We start from the raw sequence: 13854 nt of genomic DNA, 5'->3' as shown, positions 1-13854 counted from the left end.
CATTTATGCTTTGCATAAACCTAAATTTTAAAAAACTAAAGTATAATGGGTAAATATTAAGGGCCTGATTCTAATGTCGGGAACCGCCAGAAGACCGTACCGCGGTCGAAAGACCGCAGCGGTCATTCTGGGTTTCCCACTGGGCTGGCGGGCGACCGCCAAAAGGCCGCCCGCCAGCCCAGTGGGAAACAGCCTTCCCACGAGGACGCCGGCTCCGAATGGAGCCGGCGGAGTGGGAAGGTGTGACGGGTGCAGTGGCACCCGTCGCGTATTTCAGTGTCTGCATAGCAGACACTGAAATACATAGTGGGGCCCTCTTACGTGCCAATGGCATGGGCACTGCAGGGGCCCCCGTAAGAGGGCCCCACTATGTATAGGAACAGGATGGCGGTAGGGAGTGTCATTCTCAAGGGCAGCGGAAAGTCGGCGGTACACCGCCGACTTTCCGTTTCTGGCCGCGGCTGAACCGCCGCGGTCAGAATGCCCAGTGGTGCACCGCCAGCCTGTTGGCGGTGCTACCGCGGTCATTCGCCCTGGCGGTTTTTACCGCCAGGGTTAGAATGACCACCTAAATGCCTACCCGTTTCTCAATGCACTTCTATTTACTATGTGTAGATGGAGATGTTCAGACGTTCTCTCTGCCTGCCTCTATGCTTACTTGAGTAACGGTCACAGCATGCAGTCAAAGAAAGAGTAAAGAAAAAACGTTTTTAATTAGGGTAGGGAAAATCATAAATGTATAAGAAATTAATTTACATATAAATTAGAGCCTAGTGAAAAGAATACAGCTAAACAATAAAGAATATAACAAAATAAGGCGAAAAGTCTTTCAAAGGAAGATGTGTGTATGTGATCAGTCCTTCCCACAACACATTCTAAAAAAGAATTTCAGAAGAATCAATGAAGACTTGCACGATGCTTAACTGAAAGACTTTTTCCCCCGAATTTCCTTGCAAGACATCTGGCTAAAGGGAAGCTCTTTATCTCCAGATGCTTCACTGTGAAATCACTAAAATGAAATTATAACAGTTCTGACAACTGGAGCCATTTCTGCCACCCAACGCCATTTCCTTTAGCAGACATCTCTGTACAGGACAACTTCGAAGACGTCTTTGTTTGTACGGAAGTTTCTCAGTGACTCTGCTCCTAGAAAGCCACATACCGTGCACTGAAATAATTAAAAAGCCCATACAAAGAAATGATTTAATATATTTATAAATGTCAAAATAAATACTGTTTTAAGACAGAACCCATACATAGACAAATAAAAGCACACTGCAATTTGCTGGGCATACAAACTACAACCTATGGAAAAGGGTAAGGAAACACATAGCGCACATTTTATATTTTGGATCGTCCCCTGTTTCCATGGTAGGCATGGGCTAAGCAGGAGATGCTGTTCTTCCTATTAGGAATGTTACAATACAAACACATAAACCAATGGTGTTCAAATGCTTAAAGCAAGTAATAATATTAATAACAATAATAAAAAAAAGAAATGAAAAAAATCAGGTGTAGATTGAACTAGATCTACATAGAGATCAGTGAGTGTGGAGAAGCCAATGCAGTCAGGGTGAGAATGTAGCCATTTCCAAAGAAACCCTTTGCCAAAGCTCCTTTGTTTGTTTGCTGCGCTTCAGGTTCTGGAGGATATCGTTGAACTGCATCATGCCCATTGGGGTGAGACAGAAGGCGCTTTTGGCGCTCCTGATAGCGTTCACAAAGTCATCGTAATCAGCAGGGGTGAGGTGGATCAAGCGATGGTGAATGTACTGAGGAGCGTTAAAGAAAAAGAGCAATTGAAAGTATTAGTAAAGGTCGACATTCACTTCACATACTAATCCCAATTAGCACATTGTCAAAATTAGCAGTGTGAATTTCTTGTATTTATTTATTTAATACTTAAAGTGCATCCACAGATTGCACTGAAAAACTATAACAATCAATGATGAATAAATACAATAAATTACAAATGCATGGGGTTAAATGATACAAATCATGATTATACAGACAAGATACGCTGTAATGCATACAAATAAATCAATATACATCGAGAACGAATAAAAAAAACTTATTAAACAATAGCAGATATTCACAATAGGTCGATTTAAAAAAAAATAATAATAATAAAGTGCTTCTTTGTACGTTACTTCTGAATACCTTAAGGTCACAGCATACGTTTTTTTCTGCATATTAAAAAAGTTCAGGGCAAAAGAAAAGTCATGATTCAAATCCTGTTTTACAGCTCTACAATTTTAACAACATGGGTGGAGAGAAACCCAATCTTTCTTAACACATACATTATCATCAAACAGAATCTAATTAAATCTAAATTTTGTAAAAAAAACAAAATCTGCACTGAAAAGGACATATATTAGTCTTTCAATAAAATTGCATTTTACACACTGTGCAACCATTCAGCATAGCTGAAGTCTTTTTATTCCCAAACAATGCTGCAGGTCAAGCTGGAAACTTCGATCTTACCAGTTTTTTAAGTGACACTTTAAGGCGCTATTAGATAGACACAATAACACCTTGTCATTAATACCATCTGCTGTAAGCAACATAAATAAAAAGTCCCAAAAGTGCAAATCTTTTCATTATCCCTAGCAAGTAATCGCTGGATTACTTTTTTCAGTGTATTTTCTGAACTCCTGAATAGTTGAAAGAAATATCAAATTATTTGGCAGTAGGCACAAACAATTATATCAATCAAGCCCAACTCAGGAGAAATCATTTCAACTGAGCTGGAAAAATCTGCGCCAAGATATTGCTTCCATAAAACAGTTGGAATCTTAGAGACAGAAAGAAACAAAGAAAGCAACCTTGCTTATACATTGTACAGTGCAAGAGGCACAACACTCGCGATATATACCTTTAAAAGTAAATCACTCCTTGTGTGAATTTCTACATTTGATCCATACAATACGCCAAAACCTAAAACACGGTTTCCCTTTTCTGACCAGATCAATACAGCTATACACCAACATAAAAACATTTTTTAAAAATTTATGTATAGTCATAGATTGCAAAAATTTGACACAAATAGTAACATGTTGTTTATTTTAGGATTCTAGTAGGGCTAATGGTGACATTTCACAGTTGTGGGGCTTAATAGTTGGGTGGGCTAGCAATCCCCATTCACAGCCACACAATAATAACACTCAATAAATGATAGTCCAGTCTGTGCTTTTTCTTTTGAAAAAGGAAAAAAGGTACATTTACACACAAACACTACTCAGTACTAAGCAACAATTTACAAATATACACAAGCTGATGTAAATACTTCTGGATGGCATTGGTTAATCATTTGGGTCCCTACCAAAGGGGGATTAGACCAGCAAATCACATATCAAAATCATTCCCTTTTAGTCAAATGCAATACTTGACTATAACCCAGGGTGAGACACTTAATACTGGAAATAAAGCATAAATACTTTGTTCACAACATTCTCATTATTTAAATAAAGCATAATGTATGGGCATGTTGGAATGGTTTGTGCTATCAAGATTACTGTTACCATGAAATGCACAATTTAACCACAGCCCTTAAAAGGCATCACTTTTATACTTACATTCGTTTGTAATTATAGACTTTCATCCAAGGGGGTGAAGGCAGTGTTTCGTCACATTCAACATAAAAACTCAGCATAAAATAATGCACATTTAACAGTCCCTAAAGGACATCACTTTGGTAATAACACAGGTGTTGTAGGAAGTTGGTTCTGTATATACTATCTCAAAGTGAGAGATAGTGTGCACAGAGTCCAAGGGTTCCCCTTAGAGGTTGACAGTGGCAAAATTAGATAATACTAATGCTCTATTTTGCGGTAGTGTGGTTGAGCAGTAGGCTTATCAGAGGGTAGTGTTAAGCTCATAGGCAATAAATGAGGAACACACACTCAAAGACTTAACTCCAGGACAATCGTTTTTATATAGAAAAATATATTTTCTTAATTTATTTTTAGAACCACAAGATTCAAATTTGAGATAAGTGCATAAAATGCAAGGTACTTCATACAGGTAAGTATAGAACTGTGATTTAAAACAGTAGTACACACAGTTTTGGTTAAAATGGCAAATAGCTATTTTAAAAGTGGACTTTGCAATAATCAACAGTTCCTGGGGGAGGTAAGTAAGTATTACGTTTCTTAGGTAAGTAAAGCACTTACACAGTCTCCTGGGCATAGGCAGCCCACCGTTTGGGGGTTCAAGGCAACCCCAAAGCCACAGGAATGGTCAGGTGCAGAGGTCAAAGGAGGGCCCAAAACACATAGGCGTCTATGAGAACAGGGGTGCTCCGGTTCCAGTCTTCTAGCATGGTAAGTACTCAGGGAGCAGACCAGGGGGGTTTTGTAGAGCACTGGGGGAGGAGGGGGTGTTGGTGGGGGAGGGACACTAGCACACAAAACACACCCTCAGCGGCACAGGGGCGGCCGGGTTCAGCATGTAAAGTAGGTGTCGGGTTTGCTGTAGAAATCAATGGAGGGACCCAGGGGTCACTCTGGCGATGCAGGCAGGGCACAGGGGAGCTTCTCGGGCCAGCCACCGACTGGGCTAGGATGAGGGCCGCCTGCTGGTCACTCCTGCACTGGTAGGTGGTTCCTCTGGGTCCTGGGGGCTGCGGGTGCAGTGCTTGGTCCAGGCATCAGGTTCCTTTGTTACCAGGCAGTCGCGGTCAGGGGGAGCCTCTGGATCCTCTATGCAAGCGTCGCTGTGGGGGTGCAGGGAGGTCAACTCAGGGTGTCCACGTCGGAGGAGTCACCTGGGAGTCCTCTCTGCAGTGTTGGTTTCTCCAAACTCGAGCCGGGGGCGATGGGCGCAGAGTGTGAAGACTCACGCTTATGGCTGGAAGTGAGAGTCTCTTTAAAGTTGATTTCTTGTTGCTGTTTTTTAGTTGCTTCTGGACAGAGCTGCTGTCCTAGGGGAGGTTGTTGGTCCTTTAGGTGCAGGTCAGCCTCTGAGTCCTCAGAGGTCGCTGGTCCCGCTAGATGCGTGCTGTGCAGGTATTTTTTAGTAGGGAGACAGGCCGGTAGGGCTGGGGCCAAGTCAGTTGTCGTCTCCGCAGGGCTTTCAGGTCAGCAGTCCTTCTTTCTTCAGGTTGCAGGAATCTGATTTCCTGGGTTCAGGGTCACCCCTAAATACTGAATTTAGTGGTGTGTTCAGGTCTGGGGGGCTACTGCCCTGGAGGGTGGCTACACCCTCTTTGTGCCTCCTCCCTGAGGGGAGGGGGGCACATCTCTATTCCTATTGGGGGAATCCTGCAAAGCCAAGAAGGAGGATTTCCTAAGGCAGGGGTCACCTCAGCTAGCAAGGTGTCCTGACACCTTAGGGGCTATCTTGACTGGTGGGTGACGACTCCTTGTTTTTCTCATTATCTACTCCGGATTTGACGCCAAAAGTGGGGGCTGTGTCCGGAGGGGTGGGCATCTCCACTAGCTGGGATTCCCTGGGGCTCTGTAACAACAGGCATGAGCCTTTGAGGCTCACCGCCAGGTGTTACAGTTCCTGCAGGGGGAGGTGAGAAGCACCTCCACCCAGTGCAGGCTTTGTTCCTGACCACAGAGTGACAAAGGCACTCATCCCATGTGGCCAGAAACTCGTCTGGTTGTGGCAGGCTGGCAGGAACTGGTCAGCTTAACACTAGGAATTGGACTGATATACAGGGGGCATCTCTAAGATGCCCTCTGTGTGCATTTTTCAATAAATCCCACACTGTCATCTGTGTGCATTTATTGTGCTGAGAAGTTTGATACCAAACTTCCCAGATTTCAGTGTAGCCATTATGGAACTGTGGAGTTTGAAACTGACAGACTCCCAGACCATATACTCTTTATGGCTACCCTGCACTTGCAATGTCTAAGGTTCGGCTTAGACACTGTAGGGGCATAGTGCTCATGCAACTATGCCCTCACCTGTGGTATAGTGCACCCTGACTTAGGGCTGTAAGGCCTGCTAGAGGGGTGACTTACCTATGCCACAGGCAGTGGGTTGAGGGCACTGCACCCTGAGAGGAGTGCCATGTCGACTTAGTCATTTTCTCCCCACCAGCACACACAAGCTGTGAGGCAGTATGCATGTACTGAATAAGGGTTCACCAGGGTGGCATAATACATGCTGCAGCCCTTAGAGACCTTCCCTGGCCACAGGGCCCTTGGTACCAGGGGTATCAGTTACAAGAGACTTATCTGTGTGCCAGGGCTGTGCCAATTGTGGGAACAATGGTACAGTTTAGGGAAAGAACACTGGTGCTGGGGCCGGGTTAGCAGGGTCCCAGCACACTTTCAATCATAACTGGCATCAATAAAAGGCAAAAAGTTAGGGGGTAACAATGCAATGGGAGGCATTTCCCTACAGGTGTCATGACTACCTTTCACCCTTAGAGGGTGTCTGTTAGTATGAAAAACTTATGTTATACTGGTTTAGGCCACAAGCACTGTAGCCATACAGAGGGCGCAAGACTCCTGGCTGAAGAGCAAAAGCTTCAGCCCTGGGGAGTGCTTAATGTTTCTACCAAAACCTTGAGGGATTCTCATTTTTGAGTCCCCTGACACTGTGGATGGGGACCTTTGGAATTTCTTTGGGGGGGGGAGGCTGCACTCCTGTAGCTTCCCCTGCACTTTAGTGATCTTTTGGTGGTAACCTCACTTGCCTGAGGCCATCACATCGCCAAAACGAGTGACTTTACTAAAATAAATGGGGCCAGGCCACGCAGAGCATTGTGGTGCCACCTCTGTGATTTGTGAATTTTAAAGCTGCAGCTCTACCGCTGAGCCGGGGAGAGATGCATCTGTTTCCCTTAATTTTCCCCTTTTTTCCTTTTTTTTGTTGCAGCCTCGTAGCGAGGTTTTATTTTCACTCGGGGTGTCCGGACCCACCCGGACACACCCCATGTGCAGCCTTCTTCGGTTGGAGAGCAGCTCGGGAGCCCACCCCAGCCACTTTCACTGGCTCCCTGCATGGCCAGCACAATTGCATTCAGATCTGGTCTGCCCGCCCCTTCGGGCATACGCAAGCTTCTCTGCTGGCCTTCTTGGTCCCCAAGGACACGGGAGCAGGGAGGGCAGGGCGCACTGGAGGAGTGCAGCAGCACACCCCCTTCCTTGATGTTCGGGGCCCAAGGGATGGTATTCCTGGGCCCCCTCCCACACATGGGGGATGCGTGATGGTACCATATATCTCCCGACGACTCCTTCTCGGGCCCAGGGATGAGGTCCCAGACCCCTTCTGGAAATTGCAAGGGAGTGCAATGGAGCTCCCTCGTACTTCCTTGAACATGGTGCCCAGTGATATGGTCATGGGCCCCTTTCACATAATGCTGGTGGTGCGACGGCATTCCTCATCTACATGGGGAAAGTGTGATCGCGCTTCCCACACTTTCCTTAATCATATGCACATAACAGGAGTCTCCCATGTGCAGCCCATGCGTGTGCACACATGTCGACTTGTAACCAGCCAGTGCCTCTTATCTTGGCTGTGTCGCAGCAGCCTTATCTTAAAAGGTGGACACTGGCAGTAACATGTACAGTCCATTTTACCGTGAGTTTACTGTGGGCGAGTGACAGGTTATGAGGCTCCCGCACAGGAAAAGGTAAAAAAAACAGGTGATCAAAAATCAAAACATCCGGGCTGATTAGATGGCCAGAATCACCTTCTCACTCCCATATATCTCCCACACACAATAAAATGTAAAAAAGAGGGGGAAAATAGCTTATTTGCAAGCTAATTTTAATAAAAGGACCATTTGTTTTATAACAGTAATGTAAATATCAGAGAGCAGCAGATTATATGGTGCCTATGTAGCACAGTGCAATTCTCTATATATCTTGGTATTGACCACTGGTCCAAAAGCTAAATTTGCACAATTCAATCGTTGGAAATGTCATGTTTGTACTGTTCCGGAAGTTCAATGCCATTTGTGCCTTGGCTGGTGTGCTTTTTCAGTGCCAAAGTTTGTACACTACATGTTCTCTATATTACGTTATTCTTAGAATCACACAGTTTGTTGACTACGTTTTAAAAAAGATTAAAGTCTGACTTGGAATTGGTGAAACTCAACCTTGTGACATTCCGATTAAATACAAATCGTAGCAGTGATTCACTCTAGTGGTGCAAAAAAAGTTCCAAAGTCACTAATGCAAAGGAAATGGACCTCTTTTAGGTAATTATGGGTCATGGTGTCACTGCACCTGCTGCACTAGTGAATTTCAACATATTATTTTTATCTGATAGAAGTACAGTAGAAAATATCCAGCCTCAACATGTCTTACCTGGGTGAGTTCAGATTGTTGGTGTTTACCAGAGTATTTAGCTCTCTGGAGCTGGATGCCTATAAATGGGTCATAAAAGTGTTCACACTACAGGCATATTTAATCGTTTACCCTCTCTACAGAGCACTTTGACAACAGTCCCAGTTCTGGAAAATCACATACAGGTGGTCACACAGCTGTCACAATATGTACAGCAACAAAGGAAAATAAAATGCAGTGCTTATATGCGAGTAGAACGGGCGTCTTGTGTGTGCAGACGCGCTAGAAGTGTATAAGATGAAACAGAGTATGTGTAGATAGGAGAGAGTGTAAACACTGTTGAAGAGAAAAAAGGGTACATCAGAGATATCCAGATGTAGTATTCCAGAAGATGTGGGGAGTAAAATGGGCTTATGTAAGCAACAGAGAGAGGCTGCAGAGGAAAGTGGTGTGAACTGCAGGTGCGGGGGATATTGAGACGCTCTGATGACCACTACCCCTTACAGAGACATTAGTAATTAATTCATTTCTTCACTTCTTTTAAGGACCCCCCACCTTTCATCCCACTGAAAACACCCAATATGCCATGGCTGACATTGGCTCTAGTATGCCAGCTCCAGCATTCTGCCAAAGGTGTTCCTTTATGTTAAGTATTTCATCCATTATTTCAGGGTCTGCATTTTGCCTTGGGTGCCCTCCCTTATGTCAAGATTTACCTTCACAATCCCAGCAAAAGCATTTAGCCACGGGGCCCCCATGCCAAGAATTTCCCCCAGTATGCAAGTGTCAGCATTCTTCCACAGGGGCCATGTCCAGAAGTACTCCTAGTATGGCAGGGCCTGCCTTTGGCCATGAGTGCCCTTTCTTCTGGCAAGAATTACCTCTAATATGCTAACAGCAGCATGTTACCTTGGGTGCCGCCATAAGCCCTCAATTATACAAAGTATGTCGTAGCCAGCAGCATACTCACAATCACTCTGACAGACATTTCAGCAGATACTGTGCTCTTTGAGGCACACACAGTATGTCTGCTAAATAACATGGATTATGCCTGTATGAGGGAACCATAGTTAAACTACGGCACCAGACATGCACAATACGGACATCCAGCTGGAGTGCTGTATTTTGACTCTGTAGCTGGATTATGCTTTACCCCCCCCCCCCCCTCCTGTTACGAGGAGTCTGGAGGGGAGGCTGAGAGGGCTGACATGGCTCTGGTAGTGTTCATTACAACATGATATCTGTTTTTTTTTAATGAACAGTGGCTGTTCAGTTAACTCTTTAGCAGCAGAGGAAATGAGCAGAGACTGGTGCCTCTTAGCAGGTAGAGGTATGCCCCTTTATTCCCGATAAAGAGCCGCTTCTGCCACAATAGGGTAAACCAGGTCTGACGATGTGTTAAAGAAGCTGTACTGCGAACTTCAAGGCGCCATACTGGCATTCAGAATCATGCACATCCAGCAGCAACGGTCAAACAAGTCCTGCCATAATTAATCCTTTAAACAAACACTGAGGATGGAGGGCCCTTGAGCTGAGGATAGGGTATGGAAGGGCCAGTCTCTTTCCGCAGCAGCAGGGACTGAGTGGATGTCAGGGTGAGAGATGAGGTTGAAACCTGCCTTTTAGGATTGTGTTTTTCGCTGAGTCTGACTTCTTATTTTAGTATTTTATGTTTTGTTTCCCAGAAGGGTTCCTCGAGTAAAAGTGTTTACTTAAGCAGTGTAGCTGCGCCACAGGTAGTTACATGCGCATGTAGCACGCAAAACCAAAGAGTTACCTATCTTTTATCAGATTCAGCTTTTACTGTGCCTGTAGTGTTCACACACCAAAGATGAATGAGCGACAGCTTAGTGCTACAAATCACAGAAAATAAATGCAAGCTATGAAGCACAACATCCACAATGCACTTTAATGCAAGCTGTTTAAAAATAGGGATTACATTTCAATGCCTCGACAGGGGGTCGTAAGCGCTATATTAACACATCACCACTGTGAAGTAGTGACAATACAACTTTCTCAAAATGAGCTGCATTACTATTTGATTAGCACAGTAAGGAAAGGAGATCTGGTGTGTGTGCACGCAAGAACGCTCGTGAGAGGCTTAAGGTGTAACCAAAAAAGCGCAGCATATCTACGGTGACTACCGCCCATAATTTCACGGATTGTCAGTAAATTAGCCCTAAATTCGTTATTTATGTCTTAATGGATGGCATTTGTCCGTAATTTTAGCCTCTCAGATAAAGGACAAAAGTTAATTCCCATAACTGACATTGCCAAGCTTGAAGTGGAAGGGAGGAAGTCTCCTGTGTTGTGTTATGGAGTCACTTGAAGCTTCCTGGTGACAAATATATTTTCTTTTTGGTAGGGTACTGTAACGGTGCTCCGAGCTGAGCTGTGGACTGCATGCTTTTAATTAACAGTTATAAAAAATGTTTTCACTAGGCTTAATCTTCATATAACTGAAATCCATACATTAGAAGCACTTTTTATCTTTAACCTATATTTAAATGAGCATTTAGTGGCAGCCTATATGATACTGTGTGTAATGCACGTTTAAAATAAGGAATTAACCAATGACATTGCTTTCAGGGACTTCCCTGCACTAAATATACACAAGCCACTTTTCCCTGCTGCACCAAACAGGATTCAATTCTGTGGGCCTCTGGTTGCGCACACATACATCTGCAGTGATCCCATTAATAGATGGCGGTTTCACAACATAAAATGGTACATTTCTCACTGATTAGTTTAACTTATATTTATTTTTCATTTAAAGTGTGCATAATTGTATATGTAGTTACCTGATAGTGAGAGATCAACAAAATAGTTACAGAATACTTTGCTCTTTTTAGTCACATCTTTGATTCTGCCTCCGTCCTCATTGGCCCCGCCCCCATGGCAGTTCCCATGCTCTTTTAATGCACTTCAACGGCTGCACTGAATTGCTTTAAAGTGGACGGGCCAGCAAATTAACAAGGAGAGACGAACCAAGGGCCTGGCTCGGACCTTAGAGCCCGTGCACAAGCTGAACCCTGATATGTTTGTTATGTAAATCAAGTAATAAACATCATGTTAAATATGATAAAGTTGCTTCAAAAATTCAAAACAAGTGTATTTCTATATCATATGAAGCAAAGACAATAATACATCACATAATAATCTATTAAATCAAATAGAATAAGTATTGGAACAACTAGTAATTGGAACTCACACATCTGAAAGTGCTTTTGTACGCATTAATGAAGAAGAAAAGAGTTTTGGTTAAGGAAAATATTTGCCTAAGGTCACACAATTTAGGCAGGAAAGACGCAATTTATCCTGGTTTTCCAATTTAACTTTGTACAAATAAGGCTGGAAATGGGTATTTGTCTTTCATTATGTTAAGGCTTTGTTTTGACTTCTTTGTGCATTTTTCTGTCATTTTTTATATAGCGTGAACTCGACCCAAAGGTATTGGAGAACTTTACATGAGAATCACTTACGTTACACAAGGGCACATTCATTATTTTGGGCCATGGGGAGATAAGGAGGTTTAACCAGAATCACTGGATGTTGAGCCGATGCAGAGGCTTCCCCAGTTCCAAAGTCAACAGTTCTGGTCCTACCACTACATTCTGGGTAGAGGTAAGAAGAAACAAAGAAGCCAAATGAAAGCTCAACTCGTTATGGGCTTGCCGTTCCAACAGGACCTTGAACTGAGCCAGAGCCAGGCTTCAGGCTCAATACTGGCTCATGATTTCAGTGGCTTGCCCACCTTTAGATAGCTATATAATGTCTAAAAGGACAAGTTTTTGCCTTCGGTAATGCATTATCTGGTAGAGACTATGGCCCTCATTACAACCTTGGTGGTTGGTGTTAAAGTGTCAGTATTACTGCCAACAGGCTGGCGGTAACTACCGCCAAATTATGACCATGGCGGAAAGATCTCCGATAGACAGCCAATGTACCACATCGACCGCCAGGGCGGAAACAACAGCCACCATGGCGGTAGCCGCCTACAGCCAGGCGGAAGTCAATGTTCCGCCCACCATATTAAGACACTGCAATCCGCCACCTTTTCCGGGGCAGTACCAACGACATCAAAAGCCTGGCGGAAACAGAGCTCAGAAGGGAAAGAACTCGCAATTGGAGACACATTGAACAACCACGCCTCCATGGAGCCCGAACTGCATGTCTTCCCCATGATCTTCTACGTGCTGCTCCACCATGAACACCAACGCCGGCGAAGACGACGACGGTGAGTACAGACGCCTAGCACACAAGGGAGGGAGGGAGGAAAAAGAAAGTGACACACACACGCCCCCCCCCCCCCCCCCAACACCACACACACAATCAGCTTCATTACTAAAACATTTTTACCCTGTAACTCGGATGAATAATGCAAGGACAAAACAACTGCGAAAAAGTGAATGTAATGAGATCAACACAGTATGAAAAATAAGTTAGGCAAGATAATAGATATATACATATGTACAGAAAAAGGGACACAGCCCAGTCCACAATGTTCGTAGGCCACATAGCTACAGACCAAAGTCCAAGGCCACACATGTCACCTGCATCAACACGAAGAGAACACTGCAGGGGCATCAGTTGGTAAATAGGCAGGCATCTCAGGGGGACAGGGGGCACCTCAGCCGGGATATGGAACAAGACCACTGGTTCTGGAGGGGGCAACATGCCCTGTGCTTGGTCCTGGAGAGTGCAAGGCCACAGTCTCTCGAGTGGGTGACTTGCCCACTTGCTCTGGAGGGGGCAACATGCTCTGTGCTTGGTCCTGGGGAGTGCAAGGCCACAGTCTCTCAAGTGGGCGACTTGTCCACTTGCTCTGGAGGGGGCATCATGCCCTGTGCTTGGTCCTGGGGAGTGCAAGGCCACAGTCTCTCGAGTGGGTGACTTGTCCACTTGCTCTGGTGGGGGCAACATGCCCTGTGCTTGGTCCTGGGGAGTGCAAGGCCACAGTCTCTCAGGTGGGTGACTTGCCCACTGGTTCTGGAAGGGGCATCGTGCCTTGTGCTCTTGATCCTGGGGAGTCTTGGGTATGTGGGTGTCTTACCCACTGGTTCTGGAGGGGGCCTTATGTCCTGTGCTCTTGATCCTGGGGAGTCTTGGGTATGTGGGTGTCTTACCCACTGGTTCCGGAGGGGGCATCGTGCCCTGTGCTCTTGATCCTGGGGAGTCTTGGGTATGTGAGCGTCTTACCCACTGGTTCCGGAGGGGGCATCATGCCCTGTGCTCTTGATCCTGGGAAGTCTTGGGTATGTGGGTGTCTTACCCACTGGTTCTGGAGGGGGCCTCGTGCCCTGTGCTCTTGATCCTGGGGAGTGCAAGGTCACAGTCTCTCAGGGATTTGCAGGGGGCAGGCCGCACAGCAGCCCATGGAGGCAGGATTACATATCGTCTGCCAGCGGTGACGGCTGCTCAGTGGAGGTGGGGGTGCTGCTGGTGGGAGGAGGCTCCTGCCCATCCCGTGCAACCTCGGACGGCTGCTCACTGGAGGTGGTGGTGCTGCTGGTGGGGGGAGGCTCCTGCCCATCCCCTGCAACCTTGAACGGCTGCTCACTGGAGGTGGGGGTGCTGCTGGGGGGGAAGACTCTTGCCCATCCCC

At 45.4% G+C, this 13854-nt stretch overlaps 1 protein-coding gene across 2 annotated transcripts in view; it reads right to left on the bottom strand.

Moving 5' to 3' along the window:
* Positions 1–694: 694 nt before the first annotated feature.
* Positions 695–13854, bottom strand: part of ZSWIM8 (zinc finger SWIM-type containing 8) — a 2332791-nt gene continuing 2319631 nt past the window's right edge. The window contains exon 26 of one of the 2 annotated variants that reach the window (XM_069240531.1): positions 695–1772. In XM_069240531.1, coding sequence (XP_069096632.1) covers positions 1569–1772 — 204 coding nt within the window. In that variant the 3' untranslated portion in view covers positions 695–1568. The remainder of the gene's footprint in view (positions 1773–13854) is intronic. The other variant, XM_069240532.1, reaches the window with a different exon arrangement.

This window comes from Pleurodeles waltl, chromosome 6 (genome assembly GCF_031143425.1).
Source record: "Pleurodeles waltl isolate 20211129_DDA chromosome 6, aPleWal1.hap1.20221129, whole genome shotgun sequence".
In the NCBI taxonomy this organism is placed as follows: Eukaryota; Metazoa; Chordata; class Amphibia; order Caudata; family Salamandridae; genus Pleurodeles; species Pleurodeles waltl.
The sequence above is the reverse complement of the archived record's forward strand: the minus strand, read 5'-3'. Positions and strand labels throughout refer to the sequence as shown.